The 24136-nt window shown below is 41.2% G+C and overlaps 1 protein-coding gene across 2 annotated transcripts in view; it reads left to right on the forward strand.

The window, feature by feature from the left end:
* fam184ab (family with sequence similarity 184 member Ab) overlaps window positions 1-24136 on the forward strand; it is a 132216-nt gene that overhangs the window by 74608 nt on the left and 33472 nt on the right. For both annotated transcript variants that reach the window (XM_058613872.1, XM_058613873.1), the window contains exons 7-12: window positions 994-1129; window positions 3678-3859; window positions 8613-8798; window positions 20917-21039; window positions 22223-22384; window positions 22775-22896. In XM_058613872.1, coding sequence (XP_058469855.1) covers window positions 994-1129; window positions 3678-3859; window positions 8613-8798; window positions 20917-21039; window positions 22223-22384; window positions 22775-22896 — 911 coding nt within the window. The remainder of the gene's footprint in view (window positions 1-993; window positions 1130-3677; window positions 3860-8612; window positions 8799-20916; window positions 21040-22222; window positions 22385-22774; window positions 22897-24136) is intronic.

The following is a 24136-nucleotide window of genomic DNA, read 5'->3' on the forward strand; positions in this document are numbered from 1 at the left end:
CGTCAAACAGTTTCCTTCAAGCCAGAAACTATATGTACATATACTGTGTAGATTAGGGGATTCTCAAAGACTGGGTCAGGGCCCACAGATGGGTCGCAGGTAGGGGTATTTTGGGTCTCCAATCAAATTTGCAGAATGTTTGCGCCCTTTTTGTTAGGATTTGTGCGTTTAAATAAAGTTAGCATATATCTCTGCACAGACATGGCTATAAATGAGTCACTACATTATGCAAACATGATAATAAATACAGAAAAATAAAATTTCACTCATGATTTGAAACATTGACTGAAACATTGTCAGAAAGTTGCTAGGTTTTTTGAGAAAAGTCACTAGGGGAGGAGTCTGAAAAGTCCCAAAATATAGTGACAAAGTCCCTAGTTTGGTAACACTGTATCTATCTTCTTAGAAGAGGCTCAGAAAACAGCAAACTTAACTCAACCTCGCTGTAAAACACGTACATGTGTGTGAATGTATTTATTGCCTATTAATATAATAACTTGTCTTGTATTTAAACCGCTCGGGGCTTATTCTTGTTATTTCCTGGTTCTTGTTTTCTTCCGTCTCCTGAGGGAACACATCGGTCTCCTCAGCTGCTCACAGCTTCATCGTGGTGACCAGATAACTGTGTGTTTGTGTGTCTGTGTGTGGTTTGCTGCCAGGCTTTTTTCTGTTTGTAGCTGCTCCATTTTTATTTATTTTTATATTTTTGGTATGTGTGTTGTTTCTAAAAACAAACAGTGCTGTGAAAGCACTAAAGTTGTGGGTCAGACGCTGGTGCAAACAATGAGGCTTGTTGCAGATTCAGGGGATAAATCTCTGCGGGTTCGTGTGAGGAAACTCTTCTTCCATTGTCACATTGTTCCCACATCACAAAGGAAAACAATGTTGATACGGAAAAATATTGATTATTGCAAAGAAAGAAGGGGAGAGTTACAACCATTTTACCTGGAAGAATGAGCTCACAGTCTTTTCTTGTTCTTGATTCTTCTACAGGACTTAACCAAGCAGCTGGACGAGGTGAACCAGAACTCTGAGATCGTGGAGATCCGTCAGAAAGAAGCCGAGTGTGAACTGGAGGCAGCCAGAGATCGAGTTCAGCAGCAGGCCACAGAAATTCTGCTCAAAGCCAGTAAGACTCCAGAAACACACCTTTTCTAACCACTCTGTGGTGGAAATACAAGCAGTTGTTGCGGAGATTTTGATTTTCATTATCAGGGGTTCAAGTTGAAAAGCTTTATTGAAGACAGCTCAGATCTGAGGAGAACTGAGACAATGCCAAACATGAACAGCGCGATGTTAGCAGTTGAGTCTCAGAGTTAAGGTATATCTTTGGTTTGGAGGAGAGAAGAGAGAGGCGTCAGGTCAAGTCGACCGTGGGGACGACTGCGTAGCTGAGTTATCGGTCCTTTGCCCCAGTTAGGTCAGGTTCAACAAAGATATAATGAGGAACACTCTGTAGACAAATGATGGGTGCCAGGGTAACACAGAGGCCTTTGTGATTTGCCAGTTTCAGCTCAGTCTACAGGCTGAAGTGGTTCTCTTACACACGGCAAGAAAAGGTTCATTGTCCCAGCTGCCAACTCTGCAAAGCAACCGAAAAGATTAAATTGATTCACAAAGGAAAGTCAGACGGAGCTTTTCAGATATGGAGGAGTTGCAGGAGGTTCATCTATCACCTCCGTCTGTCCTCATCTGGTGGAAGGTGCTCAGGACCTGGAGATGAGACTCAAAAATGAACTACTTTTTCCAGTAATATTTCAGATTTTCTTGCTTAACCCAACTTTAAAATACTCCTAAATCCTCATGTTACCCTGAAGAGTCAACCCTGGATTTGTCTTGCAAACACATCAAACAGCCCTTCTGGTCGTGTCTCAGACGCCTCATGATCGTTAACACTGTAACATCACATCGCCGTATATCCAGGCTAATGCTATTCCCAGTCCCCGAGACTCAGAACAAACTCCTCACATGCCCAGTTTAAGCTGTGTGTGTGTGTGTCTGCGCTCACTCACTTACACTGGTTACACTTTGTTGCATGTTACACTACTGTCTCCGCTCCGTGCTACAGTGTCAAGTAAACATAAGCATCTCAAACGTGCGAGCGTTAGCGGACAACTTCGCGTCCGGCTCGTTGGCTCCTGTGTGAGCTCCTCGTGTTTCCGTGACGATGTTTGAGGACGCTCGCATGTGAGGGGAGACAAATATCATCCAGCTGGTTGAATGTCACCATGACAACCACACTTACCACCACAAGTACAGGTCACACTTTCCACTAAATATGTACTTAAAGGCACCCAATGTTTGCTGAAAGTGTCAGTGGAGGCACATGTAAGGCTATATTTACATGTTTGTTTTTGTATGTGTCCTTCATAGGACACATAGTGTGAAAGGGTGAGGACATTAGTTGCTGCAGAAAGCCTCCACCTCCCCAGACTCTCTGAAGGCAGTAAATTCAAGCCCTGGATCGCTAACCATATTTATCAAATTGATGACTAAATTAGTTGCCAACAAATTTAATTGTTGATCATTTTTCACCCCGTGGAGCTGAACAACATCGTTTTTCATGGAGTGAGCCATCTCACTTTCATCCCATCTCTGCTGCAATGTCAGTCACATTGAGGCCTCTGTCGACTCCATCGGCTACACTAATTCCTCTGCTAACAGCTAGTTTTGTTTGTCATGATTGTCTGCGTTGAAGGACTTCTTTGTGTCTTCTTCTGATGAGCAAAGACGGCACGGATGCAGGTCAAACTGCCCTTGCAGCGACCTCTCCTGGACAATTTGGAAATTCATTCAAATAGCCAAATGCGTCACTAGGCTGTATGTTAAAATCTAATATGGAGGAACGAATGTTTATTAAGGCTCTTACACTAACAGTACAGATGATACAAGCCCACTTCATACCCTGCTTTATAGTTCGTTCCATTTGTAGTTGGAACTCTACACTAAGGATTCCCAACTCGGATTTCCAGCTCGACTGTACAAACACTTGTCTTACAGTAAATAGATATTGCTGTTTGTGTGCACCACAAAAAAACGTGTTGTTATCGACTGGTTTGCTAACAATCGCTGGCGCGGGATACGTTTGAGTCCATGTTTTTTTGCGACTTCTCTCTCTGGAACACGGTCAAATCAGAAATGATGTCATTTGCAGTTCCAGCTTCTGAGCTCTGATGTAAATAGGAATGCAAAATTATTACCTATTTGCCTCAAAGTGGCACCAAATTTTACAAAATGGCTTTCATGAGAATTAGGGGTCACTTTCTCTTGCATGCAAACCAGTGGCGTCACCACCTATTGGTCATTCAAAAGAATGCAGGGTTTAGACACTTCCACGTTGGCTTCACTTTCCAGAACCAGCGACGACGTATATCCATTTTTATATACACTTTATGGATGTATGGCACACTGAATGACTTGGTTTATAACCTAAACACTAATATTGATTTAGCTTCTCAATGGTCCATTTCTTCTCATTTTTCTCTGCGTTGATTAAATGAAAGGTCATAAGAGGAAGCACAAAGAGGCGTAAAAATGTCAGACGGGGTTGTTCACATTCTGCTGTCGTTTCCCGGCAGTCGGGGGAAAACAGGACAGACACCGACGAGCCAGATGTTGGATGACTTGACTTGACTGTTAGCATCCGTCTCACGTCCGTTGTCTCTGTCCTGCGGCAGGTCAGATAAGCAGCCTGCAGGCCACCCAGATGACTCAGGAGGCAGCCATCAGGGATCTGGACAACGAGCGCAGCCGGCTGAAGGACAAGGTGGTGAGGATGGAGGAGGAGAGGGAGTCCCTGCAGAGCCAGATCCAGGCCCAGGACGAAAGACAAAAGCAGCAGATCCAGTGTCTGGAGAAGGTGCGTACAGCAGTCATAGACATTGATGTCTAATTTCTGTTTACTTGTGATTTCACATGTTTTCTTCCTCCTCATTCTTTTTTAGTTGTTAGCTCAAGTTCAAATATTTCGACTTAAGCCCCAAATTTGGGATAATTGGTCAGATTTCAGTCCTGATCCAGTCCTTTCCAACAATCACAAATGTCTTCTGATTTTGAACAGATGATCTGACCAAATTATCCAGTAGTGTGAGGGATTAGCAGACTGCTTCCATGTCGGTTTATATTCTGAAGTCACGTTAAATCACGCTGTGAGTTTCTGTGAGATCCCAAATCCCTGGAATCTCCTCCCTGAAATAGTTTGATAAAACGCAGAGTGTGTGGTCCTGAGTCTGGACTGGATCGTCTAGTCTGTGCTTTCTCTGGGTTTAAAACGCTAAAAACCGGTTCATTGTTTCTCTTGTGTGGTCTCCCACGTTTTTTTAAAGTCAAGTCAGATTTGTAAATCCTCTAGTGTGGCGCAGATTTTAAGCAGCTGAAGTGAAGGGCACAAATTTTGGTCTTTACTGATTCTTGATCATGACCAATGACTCATCAGTAAGCAGCGGCGTAACTCTGTGCTCTTATTTTGGTAATTCCGACAGAAAGTTGGTGATATTTTATCATTTCAGTGACAGAGAAGCAAGTTACAGGTGAGGAAAAGTTAGTTTTCTGTGTGACGTGAACGCAGAACGGCTTTGTTGCATTCGTCAATCTTTGCCGTCATCTTTTTCAATCCCTGCATTTTTATCTTTTGTTTGTGCCTGATTTTGTTTCTTATTTATTTTTTTTTTGCCTTTATTTATTATAGTTCGGCAGTCTTTGAATGTTCCGTGGCTTCACAGAGTCAGTCGTGCTCTCTGTACTGTGAGCCTCTGCTCAAAGCTACTCTGATGTATTTGATATGAATTATTGATATGTTTCACGGAGACAGAACACAGAATATATGCTGTAGGTATGAGCGTGTAGTTATACAGTGAGCTGAGAGACTCTGTGTCTGCCTTTACGCCTTTGTTTCTGCAAAGCAGATGTATGTGTGAGATGATAGTGTTTTTAAAAGGTTGTGACAATGATTTTCAGTCAAAACACTGGAATTTCGTCATATTTCTGCCAGAATTCTTCCTCCACTTGGTCTCAGACTGTGGTCTGCAGCTTAGCAGAAGAGAGAACTTCGCACGACAGAGGAAGCCTTGCAGTGTCATGGTGTGGTCAAACTTTTGAAGTTGGAATTTTTGTTGTTGTTCATGTTGCTTCATCATTCGTGTTCACTTGTGAGAAAAGAAAAGCTAGAGTCACGTGACACACGCGTTCTTTCAGCTCTTTCACTGTGCAGTTCTAGCACGACTCGACTCAGTTTGTTTTGCTTTTCCATCAGTGACAGTACCTGGTGCTAGAACCTGTTTTTAGTTCCTGCTCTGACGAGGTTCCAAATGACGCAAACTCCAAGATCTCTGTCTCAACAAAGATCCCAAGGACAATCACCTGTCCAGATGCAGAGCGTGCTGCAATCATGGACGAAGCAGCTCTTACAAGTTGTCCTCCCATCCTAAGCCGTGTCAGCACATTCTGTCCTGGAAAAGTCCTTGAAATGGCCTTGAATTTGATGTCAACCAAGGTGTGTGAACCCAGTTTTATGGCTGTCTAATGAGCTCCTTCAAAGATGCAGAAGATAATCGTGGACTAGTTGATAATGGAAATAAACACTAGTTGAAGCTCTCATTTAACTTTTAACAATTTATAAACTAATTATTTTCACTGACTGGAGAAACGAGCGGCCAGGGTATTAAAACTGTGACCTTCTCCCGGGATGAGTCGATTTGTCAGAGCGTCGCATTCAAACACTTCTTTCTGAACAAAATGTACGGATTTGTCGTGATTTCCAGTAAAAAGTAAAATCTCACCAACCAAGATTCCTGTTATTTATTCAGCAAAGTTTAAGCCGCACTGTCGGTGAAAGGCAGGAAGAAAATTGACCCGCTGTTATCAAACTGTTCAAAGAGTCAAAGCTGCCAATCAATGCGTTTTCAAAAAGTGAGCGGGCGGCGTAAAGGTCAGGCGATTTAAGGAAGAGTGGAGAGTCAGCAGCAGCGCGCCCAGCCACCGGAGAATGTCAAGTGTTGCTCCTTCACGTTTGTTTCCTCATCTATCGCTGACATTTGTGCTGCGTAATCCTGCGGGAGCTGGCAGACTTCTCCCACCGAGCGCAGCCTGCTGTGAATTCCAATGTCTTTTTTCCCGGGGACGCAAGCACGTCCCCGCTCCAATTATACACCACAGCACATTTCCTCTTCAGAGCGCCGCTGGTTTCTGCTTCACACATGTCTCTTTAAAATAAAAAATGATTCTATTGGAAAAGATATTTCATCGACGGCAGGATTTTTCTCCCTGGACCTGGACCTGGACCTGGCCGCTGTGTCGCGTGTTTCCTCAGCGGCTCGCTGGTGTGTTTTTGGCTCAGTTGTGCTTGAAAATAAGCAGCATAAGCAGATTATGTTAGAAAAGCATCACTTCAGATAATGGTCGTGCGCTTGACTTAATTATATAAAGTTGTGGAGAAGTCATTACATTAGCACTTTTGCTCCTCTTTCCTCCCGTCTTTAACTTCATTAGCCTTTTCTCGCTTCTTGTCCTCGCTCCACAAAAGAAGGAAAATTAGCCACGCGGGTTGTTTTTCCCCGGCCGCGGCGCTCGTGTCAGGCCGTGGAGATGTTTGTTTCCCCCGTCAGGATTGTTTGGCCATGTGATTCCACAGCAGACTTCCTCACTGCGACCATTGTGATGGATGCTTCTTGGAGGAAGCCCAAAAAAAACACAGGCCTTTTGCTTTTGGAGCAATTATTACAGTACATTCCAGTGTGAATTCATCCCTGGTGGCATATTAAAGTTTTTTTTGTTTTTTTTTTACTGCCGCTGCCAGCATCTGACAATCTGCCAGACACCCACTTCTTTTCATTTTGCCTGGTAAACACTAAATAGAATATAAATTGAGCATGTTTTTAGATGAGTTATTTTATCTGTTACCGGCCTTGTTTTTTTGGCTGTTTGTCGCAATGACTTTGACAAACGAGATTATAAATCATATTCTCTTTCAACATGTGGTCGAGTCCGAGCGGCGGCGCCCAATCTTATTTAACACCTATCGTGTTGTATTAACACTTTACCGGGCAAAGAACGATGTTTCCGCCGACGTCCAAAAGGCAAAAAGTGACTCTGACACTCCCCAAGGACCAGCAGGATGTTCTCAAATAATGTGCCTTTCACTTTACTTGTGTTTTTCTTGTATATTTTCAGGGGGAACGAATTTGTATATGGTAACTTCATGGACCTTGATTTTATTTTTACACAATACAAGCGAGTGCTGGGATGTCGTGTCTCATTATTAACCCTTTAGTGCTGACGCGTGTTATTTTAACATGGTAAATAACGCGGTATAATAATAATAATTATAAGAAGAAGAAAAAAGAAAACTAAAACCCTTAAATACCTCATAGTTAGCGGAGTCTGTCAATTTATCTTCACAGTTTCTTACAGGTAGGCGACGCACACACACAACATGACACAAAATACAACAACCTACACATCATTTATTAGAGAGCAAAAGGTTAAAAATGTATTTAAAAAGAGTAAACTGGGTTAAAAAAAATGTTTTCTCAATCTTACATCTGGTTCTAAGCATCAGAAAACTGGCAATTTCACGTTTAAATTAGATTTTAGAATTAAGATTTTAGAATCTAGAATTAATTACTGTAAATCTATACATACAAAATGTTACGTCAGTCTACGATTCATTTTATGGCGCATATTTAGTTTAAAGCAGTGATAATTGTGCAAATAGACAAAAAGTAGACCCTTTTTTCTTTGTATAAAAGAGTCAAACGAACTTATATAGTTGGTGAAAATGAAAAAAAAATTTATTTTTCATCAGATTTCCTATAGGTTGTGCTGAAAAACTCTATATTGCACATTCTTAGAGCCTCTTTATATACGTTTTAACATAGTAATGGGAAAAAAACATCCTAAATGCTCTGAGTAAATTGTAATTTTATCATTAACATAGTTTAAAAAAACAATTTGCATATATGTATTGTATGTTTTATGTAAAAAAAACGACATTACATTAAATATCAGCTTTTAAACTGCAGGTAACTCAGTTTTAAAGTTTTAAACAATCAGTATTTGTGCTTATTTTCTGGCCTTCACTGCCTCACAGGCTGTAAGATCAGTAACCTGTCGTGTAATAAATTTAGCCGACTTCCTGTGCATTATTAATCTGCCTTTACGCCTCCTCCTTGCAGCTCTTTTTGAAGAAAAAGGAGAGAAAACACAATTTTAAAAGAATTTCAAATATAAAATATTAATCTGCTGGGTTTTTTTTTTTAGCCTAAACTACATCTGTCCGCTCTGTTTCTAAAGACAACAGCTGTCAATCACCGTCTCTGTTTGGCCGCAGGTTTGTGCTTAATCCTCATGGCTCCATAATCAATAACCCCATTATAAATAATCCCACATGGAACACAGCCTGGGGTGTTGTTCTGTGTGAACTGGTGAGGAAGAGACGAGAGACACGGAGACAAAATTGCAGAGACAGAGGGACAGAGCGCAGCATTGATTCCTGCAGGCGGTCGATCAGTAAATATGGCTGAGAAACACAGCGGCTGGTGTAAATGTCAGCACGGGCTTCTGCTCTCCGTGCCTCTGAGCATTATTCTAAAATTTGTATTTCTCCTCTTCATCAGACGCTGCACGACGACAAGTCGGCGCACGACAAGGACATGGGCAACATGCGCGCTCGCTACGAGGACGAGGCCGGGCAAATGAAGGAGAGCCAGGCGCGCACTCTGGACGAGGTCACCAAGAAGCACAGGGCCACGCTGGAGAACAGTCTGAGCAGCGCCGAGAAGGACAAGAACCGCCTGCTGGCTGTGAGTTCACGCGCTCACACAACACTGCTGCAGCCACGCTAGCAGATCATTGGAAAACACAAGAACAATCTGCATCCACACACACAAACCTGAACAAGATAATCTCAGTGTGCAGTTTTAATCTCAGAAAGTTCTACTAACAAGAAACAGCAAGCAAGGCACTTAACCCCAGTATGCTTAGATTTGGTTACATTTCCATTTAAAAATGATAATTGTGACAATGAAAATACATTTTTTTGTGAATGTTACTGTTAAAAGAAAAGAAAAAAAGAAAAAAGGTCTGAAGTGACCGTGGGCCCCCAGAAGTCTTTAATTTATCAAAGTTGGCCCTCGTTAAAGAGTTGTTTTAGTAGGCCAATAAAAATCAATCAGGGAGTTAATCCAGATTAACTGTGTCATCATTTCTAAACGTCGAGACTAAAACACACTCCTGGAGTTTTCGAATTCAAATCAATTTTTCATTCTTCCTCATTTTCAGGGCTCAAAAATATAGTTTTAATGTGGACGTCAGGCCAAATGAAATGATATTCTTATTCATTATCGTTCTCCTGTGTTCCTTGTGTGTGAGGGTGAGTGTGTATGTGTTCATGGGAATGTTTTCCATCCATGAGATGAACATTTTATAGTCTTTTCTGACCAGGAGGTTGAATTGACCGAAATTCAAAATGCAGTTAAACTTGGGCTTCAGCTGTAAATATTTGTTCGGATGTTTAATACAGAGGATTAGAGTAAGGCCTGTGGTAATAAGATGAAAACACAACATTTGCGCTTCAGGATTGTTGTAGATGTTGCTCAAATCAGTCCAAATACTGGAGGAAGGATGAAGTAAGATGGAGTAGTGTGGCTGTAGTTCAACGTACAGAGCTTCCAATTCATTCTTTCAGAATCCGTCACCACTCATGTCTTTGATGGTACACACACACACACACACACACACACACACACACACACACACACACACACACACACACACACACACACACACACACATGACTTGAGGGGACATTGCATTGACTTACATTCATTTCTTGGAGACTTACTCTAACCTTAACCACAATTACTACTGGCCTAATCCTAATCCTAACCCTAACCCTAACCCTAACCTCAACCTAACCATGAAACATATCTTCACCTTAAAATGTAGTAATTTACGTTATGGGGACTTGCTTTTTGTCCCCACAAGGAGGACAAGTCCCCATAATGTGACTGTGTAAACAGGTTTTGGTCCCCACAACATTAGTAATACCTGGTACACACACACACACACACACACACACACACACACACCTTCGTGCCTTGAAGATTTGTGCTCACATGGATCAAATGCAATGACTGTGGTAGAATCTTAGAATCTGTACGCAGAGCTCTTGGATCAGCTCTTCAACTGAAAATCACACGTCATTAAAATAATGAGACATGAAAAATGAGCAAACATAGCGATGTATGTGGCTGCTGCACGGAAATCAATACAATCCTCAGACGGAAACATATGTTCAGCTGGAGGATGCATCAGACGGGGGGAGGGGGTTCTCGCTCGCCTCACAATGAACGAAAAACAAACACAACATTCATTTCCAGTGTAATCAGTGTTCAGCTCGGGGAAAGTAAACAGCTGCATGTTTTAACTGATCCTGCATCGCTGGGCTCAACGACGGAAAACCCAGAGAAACGTTTGTTTTCTTCAATTTTGTACTTGAACTGATTCAGTTTTTGCTTCTCAACGACGCAGGTGGACACGTGGGTTTATTTCCCCCAACACATGCGGAATATCTGAGTACAATTATGCTTCTGAAAGACGGGATTTAAGTTTACACAACAACATAATGGTTTACCAGACAACCTCACAGCGATGACTGCACATACATTAGCTGCAGTCAACATCACTTAATGCAGCTTTTACCTATGGATGTGGCGCGGTGGTTCAGTGGTTAGTTGTGGTGGTTGTATAATGACAATAAAGACTCTTTGTTGAAGGTCCGGTTTGTAAGAATTGGTGACATCTAGTGGTGAGTCTGCAGATTGTTACTCCTCAAAGTTAGACTTCAAAAAATTAGGTCATGCAGCAGGCTTTTAATTGTGGTGTCATCTGGACTTAGTCCAATGAATCTGTTGGCCAGTTTATTTTGTGTATTTGTGAAATGACAATGACCTTGAACTTTAACCTTGAAGGGAAGTCCACCAATTTTGGAGAACTTTGAAAGATATATAAAAAAGGGATTTGTGAAGTCAGAATGACCTTGAACTCTGACCTTTAACTACTAAATTCTGATCATTACATTCTTGAGTCCATGTGAACATTTGCACCAAAGTTGAAGAAATGTAATCCAAAATTGGGGAATGTCCCGAGGTGTCCCTAAGATATTGTGTTCTAAAAGGTAATCATTTTGATTTGTGAGGTCATCGTGACCTCAAACTTTGACCTTTAACTACCAAACTGTATTCAGTTCGTCCTAGAATCCATGTGAGCGTTTGTACCAAATTAGCTGGTACAAAATGTCCTCCAATTCTGGAGAATTCTCCTTGAAGTGTTCTTGAGATATTGTACTCAAAATGAAATAAAGGAAAGATGATTTGTGAGGTCACAATGACCTTGAACTTTGACCTTTAACTACTAAATTCTGATCAGTATGTCCTTGAGTCCACGTGAACATTTGTACCAAATTTGAAGAAATGTCCTCCAAATTTGGGGATTTGGTCCCTAAGACCTCATTTTGATTTGTGAGGTCACAATGACCTTGAACTTTGACCTTTAAATACTAAATTTGGAACAGTGCTTCCTTGAGTCTAAGTTAATCTTTCCACCAAATAATAAGGTTTTATTGAGATATTATGTTCAGAAGATAGGGACAAATGGACTGACAACCCAAAAATATGACCATGGCATGATGACGTCCAGCCATGGGCCGTCTCTCGGTGTAGAGACATAATGTGTAGTTAAAAATGTAAAGGTCTGAAATATGTAGTGTACATAAACGTGTCAGTGTGAAGGTCGCCACGCTCCAGCAAACACAGCATCACAGAGAGACTCAGTGGTCGGGTCAAACTCAAGCATATGCAGCCAACAGAGTGTTAGTGGTCTGTCGTTTACAGTCACAACCAATTTAGTCACAAATTGACGATCAGCAGACTGGAGTGTTGTGACAGGTCCAGTTTGTTTTGGCAGACGGAGAATCCAGAACGCAGATTGAGACTCAGAAAGAGAGAGAGAGAGAGAGAAAGAGGCGACAGCTTGTAATTTGATCATTTCATCCCCAAAATATCACACAGTTGGAGTTTTGTTACCTCAAATCCCAAAGTTTCAAATTTGGTTTAAAATGTTCACTTAAAAGTATCGACATTGTGTTTAGCAGTTAAAGATCAAATTTCTAAATGAATGGTTGTTAAAAGACAAAAGTCAAAGTGACGCGACCTCCCAAATCACGCTTAATTGCCTCTTGAATGTTTTATTTCTTTTTAAATCAGTGAAGCTGAAGTTACAATGCTGCTCAGAGAGCAAACAACCAAACTCATTAACACCTTAAAATACAGACTCATCGGAGGAAAACTTCCATTGTTCCATTGTTGTTATGGCAACAACACACACATACGAAACTTAACTACACAACTGCAGATTTTCAATTAAGTATTAAATACATCATAACTGACAATAACGTCCATTTAACCCTAGAGCAGGCACCTTTAAATGTAACCAGAACTATGTATACAAAGTAAAATCATTTATATTTAGCTTTCATTTGTGCCTCAAACCGTTATGAAACCATGTGAAGAGCTTATGAGAGGAAGTTGTCCAAAAAATCCACCCAAAAACAGTTTGAAACACTCATTTTTAATCTTAATTTATTTTTATTTGCTCTGCGGTTATATGTAAATTCAAAAGTAAAAGTACATCATTTCCTTCGTAATGTAGTGGAGTCGAAGTGGAAAAGTCGCACTAAAAATGGAAATTTGTCGAATTATGAGTACCGTACCTTATGCGAGATACAACTTTATGGATCCCGGAGGAAGTCGTTATTCCAGGTATTGCTTCAAAAATATGTGACACAGTGGGAAAAAAAACAACAATATTTTATACAAAGATAATAAGTGAGTCATAATAAGAAACGTATCCTTTTGACAGTCACTGGAGGAGAGTTGGAGCAGATATTACGGTCCCTGCTGACACGCTCGCTAACACGGGCAGTAATATCTAACACAGACTAGATTTTTAATGCTTACACTGACCAGGAAATATAATTATGACTAGGACTGCGCACAGCCATGATAGGGCCCTCGCGTCCACACGCAAGGGGAGTGCAGCAGTTCCCTGACCTCACTTTTGAATCCTCAAAATCTTTTTGCCATGTGCAAATCGCCAAAATGGACGACAAAATTCAAAGTGGCCAACTTCCTTGAGTTGAGGCCATGGTTACAGTCGACTTTTATGTCCGTCTCGGTCTATAACATCGTCCCACCAATTTTCGGAAAAAATTTGGTGGAACTCAACGTATGCCGAAGTCATAGGGCACTTCCTGTTTCATGGCGAATGGTCGAAATTCGCCAAAGCGCAGAGGGTTGCAGTGAACGCGCCGTTTTGAAACCTTTCGACAGCGTTTAACCTTTGATGTGTCTTGTACAAATTGGCGCATTTTTTTAAATGCTGGTACGACAGACATACTCGGACGAGTACGCACAATTTACATAGGGAGCAAATCGGCAAAAATGAAAATGGATGACTTCCTGTTGAGTTGAGGCCATGGTTACAGTAAACTTTTATTCGTTTCGGGACATTCAGTGGAACTCCATTTTGCCTCTGTTTTCACCTTAGGCGGTGCTTTAGAGCCCTTGAGCAACAGACGGGTCTGTGAACTATGCAAATATCGCATTTTCTCCAGACCCGACCTCCATGCCGAATTTCAAGTTTTTATGCACGTTAACCCGTTCAAAAATGACCGCAAAGCCACGGATGTAATAATAATCTGAGGGATTCCTACTGCCATTCGTGTCTCTGGCCCTTAATCAGTGGAAATGACGCTGGAAGCAGCAGTTAAAGTGTCTTAAGGGTTTTACAGAAGGGCCGAAGAACTCAAAGAACTCACACTCTTGATGATGTTTTAAGGCCTGAAATAGAAACAGGAAACATAAGTTATTTATTTCTTCTTCCAGAGCTCGTGATCACATTCATCGGCGGCGGGAGCAGAAGTGTGACAGCCTCTTTTACATTTAAACAGCTTTGAAATGTATGATCCACCTGCACAGGGTTGTACATTTATATATATATGTATATATATATATATATATAAAATATATAAATATAAAAACAAACACAAAAAAAGATATTTATGTATAAAATTAATATAACATCATACGTGGGCGTGACAGGTGACACAAAGCCACGTATCTGCACAGGTTGTCGACATCAAACGGTGACTCAGACGCTGGCAGCAGCATCAAATGAGGGGAAAACACAGCCCGCTGACGTGTGAGCACATTTATATCTGTCACGGAGGAGCCGCTGTAACCTGACGCAGAGACGTTTACCCCCATAAAAAACACACAAATAGCAGTGAAATATGAATGGAAACAGTCGTGTGTGGTGAATCACGCAGGTGTGATGTTTGACGCCCAAACTGATACTCCTGGTCTCACACACACACACACACACACACAGCTGCTCGACAGAAAAAAAGATAATTAGATTAGCAGGCCACCTACACGAGAGCGTGGGAACGCTCGGTGACGATCGTCGGGTCTTTGGGATGTGAAAACAATATTTACATGACTCATTTTCTTTTAGGTTTGTTATTTAAAATGCTCGATTTTTCTTTTTTTAAATGTGCGTTTAAATACAAATTCAGCCAACGTGACTGTGGCGATTAAAGGGATAATTCACGCCTAGGTCAGGGCTCAGCAACCTCCAAATAACATTAATCTGGAGCCGCGAAACCTATTTGACCCATAAAATGAAGACAATATCATGTATAAAGTTTTGTATATAGATATACTTTACATAAAAGAAGTATAGTTTGTTGCATCAAGTACAAAAAGGAAACTGTTGACATTTCATGACTGCTTTCAACACAGATTAAAAATAACCCACCTTGAAATAAATGAATAAATATTTGGATTTTATGTAGTTCAGGACAGGACATAGGAGAGGACAGGACAGGACAGGGGACAGGAGTGATGCATATTTTAGTTGCTGAAATATGAAAACCACTCTTATTTATCACCTTCATCCCTAAAAGAAAAAGAAGTGTGTTCACTTTGAAAGAAGTCATATAAAAATTAACTTAGTGGGTTGTTTTTTTCAAAGCTATAGGAGCCACTGCAGAGGCACTGAAGGGCCACATGTGGCTCAAGAGCCTAAGGTTGCAGACCCCTGTCCCTAGATCTACATTATCTTAAGAATTATGTCTGTGTATTATGTCACCATGTCCCAACAAAGTAAATGAGGGACAATTTGAGGGACAAAACCTGTTCACCCCAGTTTGACAGCTTTTTTCAGTTGAAAACTGTAGGGTATAAACCGCTTGTTCTCCCTGTACCTAATTCCATTGAGAAAATAATCATTTTAAGCACACAGTGATACAGGAGCCGCTGGTGTACTGCTGCCTCTTGTGGTAAGTTTGTGTCACTGACGTGAGCCCGAGCAAAGCATTTCCTACCCAGAATTTGTAAAATAAAATTTTTGAATTTGCTCATAAAAGCAGCAGTGAATGCTGATGCTGCCGATGTAAAATCACTGATTTTCTCTATGTAGTTTGGTGTGGAGGGGAGCATTTTTCCAGTTTCCAGTCAGGAAAGACTGTTTAATGATGAGATTAAGTGGCAAAGCATTCTTAAGAGATTATTGATGTGAGCAGGTGTAGATTTTATTAGGTGAGCCTTTTGTTGAGCCTCCGTATCTCCAGCTGGTTTCCCCCCCGAGTCACTGTTGATGAAATGCCAGCAAACCCCCAACAACCACACTTTCTCCAAATGCTGAGTTCTATTTTTTTTTTTATGTGTTTTTATTTAAAGTCGATACGACGGTGGCTAATTACATTAGGCACCAAAGAATCGGGACCTGGGGGGGGGGGGGTGTTTGACATTTAAGAGGGTGCAGGACACGTAGATGAAAATTCATAGTCCCACTCATAAGATAATGACATTTACTGCACATAAAAGTGCGAGTGGGGGGGTGCAGAGTGAGCAGAGTGAGCAGAGTCATCAAAATTACGATAAAATGATGAGCAGCAGCGGCTGTGACTCTGTGCCAGTGTGTGTGTGTGTGTGTTTTAAAGGTTCCTGCATAAATATTTAACTGTTACTTACTTAACCGGGCTTGTGATCATACATACAGCGTACACGCACTCTCACACTGCTGCTGTACTGCATTTCTCTACAGTATATACTGTATGAACAACCCTTTACCAAACGCTTTTGTTTCCAGTTCCAGAGAATATTGAATAGGATTTCATGAAGCAGCAAATGCTGTATCAGACCATGACCCAAGGGTTTTTACACAGCCGTGTGTTTTCAATAATCAATAAAACAGTTTTGTTAAAGGCGACATAGAATGCTTGTATCACAAATATATGTTAATTATGGAGGTCTACTTACATATATTAACTTGTTTTCATGGTTAAAAACCTCCTAATCGCTGCAAACGAGCCGATCAAAATATCTCCTCACTGACGCTCTCGTCAGCCGCGCTGTTTCAGACCAAACAGTTGCTGTGATTGGCCAGCCAACGAGAGCTTTCCTACTGTCCTGTGATTGGCCAGGTACCTGGAAGTGACGTAATAGATAGGCCAGCTCTCAGATACACAGCTCCCCCTCTGGCACGGTGGATGCTCTGCATCTCAGCAGCTACAACGAGACTAGTTCTTCTTCTTCTTCTGCGGTTGAATGTACGCAACCGGATGTGCCCGGACTAGTGCCCGCACCGGGAGGCACTACGGTGGTGAGGATTTCTGATGACGACATCAAATTAAGGAAGTGTCGATCCGCTTCGCAGAGCCCAGGAAAACAATACAACACTATTTTCTCAGCAGTGGCTGAACTGTTTGTTCTGAAACTTTAGGGTTTCATAAACGAGGTAATGACGCAGATACACACACAAACGCAGCGTTAATTGGAGCTTCCGGTCTATGTCACCTTCAAAAAATAAAGACAACATTTTAAAATGTCGCCATGTTTTAGATTCCATTATATATAATTTTCTTGGTGTCCTAACTATACTATATTTGACAATATATTGCTGTAAAAGCATGTTTTTTCATTGTGTACCGACAAACACGTCAGATAACAGCATCACAGGGTTACAAAAAAGACATAATAGTAGTTAAAATTAAGTCAAAAACAGCATAAAATCTGTAATTTAACTATTCAAAGTAATAATAGCTAAAAATCCTCTGGATAAGTAACTTTTTCACCAAAGTTTGAGGTCTAATTCAACCATGAGTTATGTGTTCACAATATTGTTGGATTAATGGCGGTTTGTAATAACATTTTTGTCCTGCCTGAAATTCAGTTTGCAGAAAATAATGTAAACTCTTGTGTCTCTGATGTGAGACACTGGAATCTCCCACCAGGATTTCAGAGTGGGCCCTGGGACCCACTTTAATGAGCCTGCGGGTCCCGCTGCTCCGATCCACAAGCGTACGGCGGCTAATTTGACGTTCGGTTTCCCTTCTCACGGCCCCCAAAATAGCCGTGTGATGACGCCTAATCTCCGCCGAGTCCTTGCACACTCGCAGCCATGTGGAACGCGAAGAATTCCCTCGCATCAAAGTGGCATAATGAGGACTTGTTTTAAATGATAATCCGCGGTCGACCCGTTCACAGCTGACGGCTACAATAAGAGAGGAGCATTTATTTTTTTTACAGTTTGCGTTGCATACGCTGAATTCCCTCCTCTTTAGCCCAGTGTGATTTCCCCTCCCTCTGTGCTCTGATGTGCGCCATAACTCTCCATTGTTGGCTCCTTGTGCCCGACAAAATGTCCCAATTCTGAAGAGCAGCGGGGGAGGAAGAGGAGAGACAGAGGCATTCAGTCATGTCTCTGTGACAAGTACGTGTCGCGTACTGTTGTAGCTTAAAGCTTTCTCAACGTCTACTTGTGGGCATCAAATTCAAATCACTGATGCTAGCTTACAAAGTGTGTCTGCTCCCACCCACTTAAAGCTCTTATAAAGGCTTACGTTTCCCCTCGAATACTACCGTTCATCAAAGGATTGTCGTCTGGTAGTGCCAACACCCGCACATGATAATCTAGACTCTTTCCACGCTGGTGGAATGACCTACCGATCGCTACCAGAACCAGAAGCTCTTGAAAACCCCAACTTTTCCATGAGCATCTTCTGTCCTAGCACTTACCTGGGATCGACAATCTCTCGTCAGTCCACTGTTCCTATCTCGAGGGGTTCTTTCCAAGACTTTTGTCTTTTGTAAGTCGCTTTGGAAAAGGGTGTCTGCTAAATGCTTAAATGTAAATGTAAGCAATGGACCCACAATGCAGTTTAGCATCATGTGACTCAGCTTCTTTCAAAGTCCCAGAGAAAGATTTAATGGAAGCCTCTACCGTGAACGTCTGAACGTTGCTGCGTCTTTTCTGCAGAACCACACGTTGGAAACGATGAGAAGACCCCAAGACTCCATCTGTGTCCTTCATCATTAGGGTTCTTTTGTCTGATCCGAGTTTCACCTCGCTCGTAGTTAATCATCTCCTCTTTTCATCACCTCCGTTGTTTTGTCACTTTAAATCACAGTGAGAGTTTGAATTAAAAAGAACAGGTCGGCTCTGCCTCCGTCTCGCCTTCTAAATCAAACCGCGAGCGACGACATGAATTCTGATGTCTCGTGTTAGATCCTTTCCCCGCCTGGCTTTCCTCTGTTGACCGATGACTAAGCGATTTCCCTCTGCTGTGTCCGTCGTGTCATCAGACGTGACCTCATGCAGCAGGAAAAATATTCTTATACAGAGACACATTTGATGAATCACTGATTTAATGATTGCTGTTTATCATAGTTTGAGTCCAGTCTTCAACATGGTCATTTGTCCTTGCGTCCGTCTCGTGCTTTTGACCCCATTATCTCAACATCTCCTCAATCCAAAGTCCTTTCTACAAATGTCAACTTGGACTCGTGGATTAGCTTGTTAGCTGTTGCTGATAAATATTTTAAAGGTCAAGGTCACCATGACCTCGTGAGCCCATCTGTTTTTGCCTTGAAAAAGGAGATATTTCAAGTACGCAATCCAGTCGAATGTGGTACAAATGTTTATTTTGGCAGAATAGAATTATGTTCGTCAAAGGTGAAAGGAGAAGGTCAATGTGTTTGATTGGATGAAAGAAAATTGATTGTGCAGAACATTTTAAGGGAATTCCTCCAAATTTTGTACCAACGTTCACTTGGACTCAAAGACGAACTGAACAGAATGAGTCAATCGAAGTTGTGACCTCAGAAAACCATCTTATGTTTGGCCCTGTGATTGATTTATCTCAATATCTAAAGAAAATCTTTTCAAATTTCAAGCAACTGTTCACATCCACTTATTTATTAACTCTTTATCTTTGGGTGCCCAAAAGACCAAAGATCACTCAGGAAACACATTTTTGGCCTCTTAAACATTCTTGTTCCAACAATTATATCAAAAATTCCTTGAGAAAATGTTCCAAATCTTACCAAACACATTTGGTTTCCTTGAGGAACACCTTGACAGAATCCTATCAAATTTGGCCCAAACGTGCACTCACAGACTCACAAAAACTTCAAATTTGGTCAATTTGAAGGGTCATACGTGAAGGTCACGGTAACCCCAACAATAAATGCATGTGACATCATGGTGGGGAAATAACTGCACCGATGCCATTCATCCTTTGCCGGATCATTACACGTGAATTATTGCGATTTTCATTCTTTCTTGCGTGCAGATCAATATCTGTAAGGTTCCATTCATTCATACAGAGCCGCGTCACAGAAGCCTGTGTGTTTTTGTTCTCCCGCGTGTAACAAATAGCGGTGGCAAATTTCATTTTTGACGTAGTAACAGCCATTTCCCTCTGCTGTAATTGTCCTTGGAAAGCGGCAATCATGGCACAGTATAACAGGAGCCGTTCCCCCCATTCATCTGCAGACATAATGAGCTTTATTATGGTAACAATGCAATCGCTCTGTCTCTGCTCTCTCCGTCAAGGACAATGGAAATAGTTTGGCGTATTTTTAGGAAATTTGTGCAGATGAATGCAGCGACTGTAGCGTCAGACAAAGCGGGGAGAGATAAACTCTGCCTGGAATTAATACGTTAGGGATGTCACAGACGAGGAGGAAGCACGGCTGTAATGTAATGACATGTCGGCGTCCATTTTACACGTCATTTTTAGTGCAACTGTGAATATGACGGTGGTTTGAACAAAAGAGACAGCATATGTTCAAAGCCACAGCAGGAGCACAGGCTTCTTATTCAATCATCGCTTTATTATCCCTCTACATGAGTGACGTGGAGCTGCTGGAGCCAATCCCAGCAGACATAAGCAGTGTTTCCATCATGGTACAGTTCGGTTTGGTACAGTAGGGTTTGGAGCGGTAACAAGGTAACTGAGCATCTTTACTTGGTAGGTGGAGTCAGTGTCAGTGAGATACGTAGTGTGACATGGTACAGGTGCACATATTACCAACAGTCGTTTCCTCTTCCTCCCTTCCTCAGACATTTCCAACAGATGTTTGGTATGTAAATCACAGCTTGATTTTATGGATGTTAATTAATAAATCTTAAGGACGAGGCTAGCAAAAACATATTTGGCGACTCCCCCAAAACTCTTCCATGACCCAACTCCGGTCCAGACCCAGTGACTGCTTTAAAATGTTGTAAACTAGTCAAAGGAAAGTGGAGTTACTGTGCCACTTCACACTCGGTCCACTCCAGTTCACAATAATGAAACTTGTCACATTTGATATTCACCTGTGTGACTGTGACTCATTTACACACATGAAATCGTCCTTGGCTTCCAATAAAAATGTTCACAGCTTGACTGTTGAGACACTGAAATATGAAATAGTGACGTGTGGGCACTGAAGTTCCCCCCGTCAACCGTCCTCCAGCTTTTATTTTTACAGCTCACTTGTTGTGACGATGATTTATGCGTGTGATCCACAGGAGCTGGAGCAGCAGTTTGAGAGGGAGCGTCTGTCGCTGGAGGAGCAGAAGACACTGCTCAGACAGCAGCTGGACGAGCTGAAGGAGGAGCTGACCTCCAAACTCACCGCAGCCAACGACGAGGTACGAGAGAGACACAACTTCATACACGTGTGTCATCTGTGTTGCCCTGAAATAACTTTCAGAAATGTGTTTATTTAGTTATAATGAGGGGCTTCCATGATATCACTTTTTTTGTCCAACTCTGGTACCGATTTATAACCTCGGATTTAAAAAATGTTCTCTCTCCAAAGTCCGATGAAGTGATTTTGACCAGAATCAGACTGATGCATTAAGTTTTATGTCGGACTGATATCGAAAAATCGTGATTGACCGATGCCGTTACAGAAGTATCAAATCAGACCTATACAAATACCAAGTATTGTGACGGGCTAATGCCAGAACTAAGTATTGTGTCCGACTAATACGATATCTAGCATTCTATCTGACCGATACAGACCAATACTGATACTATTATCACGGGCTGATGCCAATACTTAGTATTTTATAAGACTGATACCAATACTAAGTGTCAAATCAGACAGATACCAATACAAGTAATAACAAGTATTGTGTCCGACTGATACTGATGTTAAGTATCGTATGGGACAGATACAAATGAAAAGTATTGTTTTGGACCAATACAAATACTAAGTATGTTATTAGACTGATACCAGTTCTAAGTATCGTGTCAGATGGATGCCGATACCAAGTACTGAATCGGACCTATACCAATACTAAGTATCATACCGATACTGATACCATCATGATTGGGCTGATGCCAATACTAAGTATCATATAGGACTGATACTGATGCTAAGTATTGAATCAGACCGATACTTATACCAAGTATCGTATACCAATCTAAACATAAATGTAGTTTTAATCACTAAATATGAATAAATCATGTTTGATGGTGTATGAGTGAATGGCAGAACTGTATTGTAAGCATCTTTGAGTGGTAAATAAAAATATAAATAATTTATAATTAAACCATAGTTTCTCGCACATTACCCCAGTGACTGCAGAAGTTTCTCTGTTGTACTTTGAACGTTGACGTAAATAAATTTGTGATGATTTAAAAGGCAAACGTCGGCAAAATATGAAACACAACAGGTCTTTTAATCAATTTTTGATGGAAAGTCGACGCTGATGTTGTTTTCTGTTGCTGCCACAATTAGATTTTGTCTGTGAAGGTTTTTGATTTTTCTCTCTCTCTGTTCTGTCTCTGACCATCTTTCCATCTGTCTGTCTGTCCGGCACGCAGTTGTCTCGCCTGCAGGGGGAGGTGCAGCAGAGGGAGCAGGACATGGGGACGGCCGAGGGACAGATCTGCTCACTGAAGGAGGCGCAGGACAAACTGCTGGAGGAGCTGGACGCCACCAGGGCGCGACTGAGAGAGACCAGCAACCTGCTGACCGCACTGCAGGTCACACACACACACACACAGTGACTCAGCTCAAACATACCCTTCACTCATGCTAATTTACGCTATTTTTAATCCTCGTCACTGCACAACTTTGTGCCAGAAACCTGAATAAAATAAAAGTAAAGTATTCAATCTCCAATGACGCAAAGTTAAAGAAAATCAATGTCATAATTAACCAGTTTATTTACAGATTATTCTGATTTCAGCTCTAAACTGAGTCTCTGTTGTTTTTTAAAGTGACTTTGCCAACAACCAACATTCAGGCTGACAAACGGCAAAGTCACAGCGGAAAGACTTTTTCCAGTGTCAATCACAGAATAGTGTCATGATGAATGATGTCACACCAGACACTGACATCTGTCCGTGTGTGTGTGCGTGTGTGTGTTCCAGGGCGAGCTCGAGACCCAGAAACGTCACCATGACGCGAAACTCATCACGACCAAAGAAGACGAGAAACTCAAGATGGACAAGATGGCTCTGGAGCTGGAGCTCAAGTGGACCGAGACACTCAGGTGTGTGTGTGTGTGTGTGTGTGTTTTTGTATTTGTCACCTATTTAGGAAAAACATTTCTGTCTTAAACACTGACATTGTCAGGACCAGTAGTCAGAAAACCTGGTCCTGATAAGGCAGAACCTCGTAGTTGTCTGTTGAGTTAACGAGACGTTGTTGTATGATAATAATATTTTAGATCTGTTTTTGGTAAATAAAGATCATCAATGTCATCTTAGTTTAGTTTAATTTTAGTTTGGTTTTCAGTTTAGTTTAATATAGTTCAATTTGTAGTTTAGTTTAATTTAGTTCAGTTTGATTTAGTCTATACAATAGAAATTTTCTATTGTAGTTTAGTTTAGCGGGACATCATACATTTATTAAGTCTCAAACAAGTTATATTAATGTACGTTTTCTTTATTTACAGACTCATTCAGCATCATACATATGTTTTTATTGTGAATTATGTATCATTCCATATCAAAAAAGGGCTTTTATTTTGAAATCATCTGAAAAATTGTCACAAATATCATTATTGATCTATTTTTAAGTTCATATCGCTCACTTCTACTGAACAGTTGCCCCCCCTGCTGACCCCTGGCTTCATATAATAAAGATAAAACAATTCTAATAAAGTGATTTAACCTGTAAATTGCATTTATTTTGATATAATCCCAGCTCCTCAGATGAGTTTTCCCCCTCAGTCTGAACCTTTAAACCTTCACATTACTGTTAACATTCATCACCCTGATCACATCATTCTGTGCTGCACAAAAATAACTGTACAGCGAGGAAACGAGGAGCCTGTTTATCACCTCTCTTGAGGAAAGAGTTTTTAAAAAAAGCACAACAACAAAAAATAAAGAGGCCTATAAGTGTCAGGTCTTGCGTCAAATTAAAACGATAAAAAAAGAAAAATGCCAGAAAAGCTGTTTAGGAACGCCAAGCTTCTTCCTCTTGGCTTTTATCCTGGGAAATCATCACAACCTCAATCTATCAAGCACTTTTCTTTTCTTTCATTCTTCACAGACACATTAAAGCTGCTATTTTAGCTTCTAAGTATTTGGAACTACAGGTTTCCTCCTGTTTTAGTCACAGAGATGGTAAAAATGTGAGCGATCTGAACAATAAAATATAAAAACAGAAACAGTTCCACATGCAGCAATAACGGTGCAAGTGTGATATTATTGAGTTAAAATGGCCGATTGGGGAATTGACTGCTATTTTTTGTGGGCAGTTCAGTTTTAAAAAAAAAAAATGAA

The sequence above is a fragment of the Solea solea genome, chromosome 17 (genome assembly GCF_958295425.1).
Source record: "Solea solea chromosome 17, fSolSol10.1, whole genome shotgun sequence".
Classification (NCBI taxonomy): Eukaryota; Metazoa; Chordata; class Actinopteri; order Pleuronectiformes; family Soleidae; genus Solea; species Solea solea.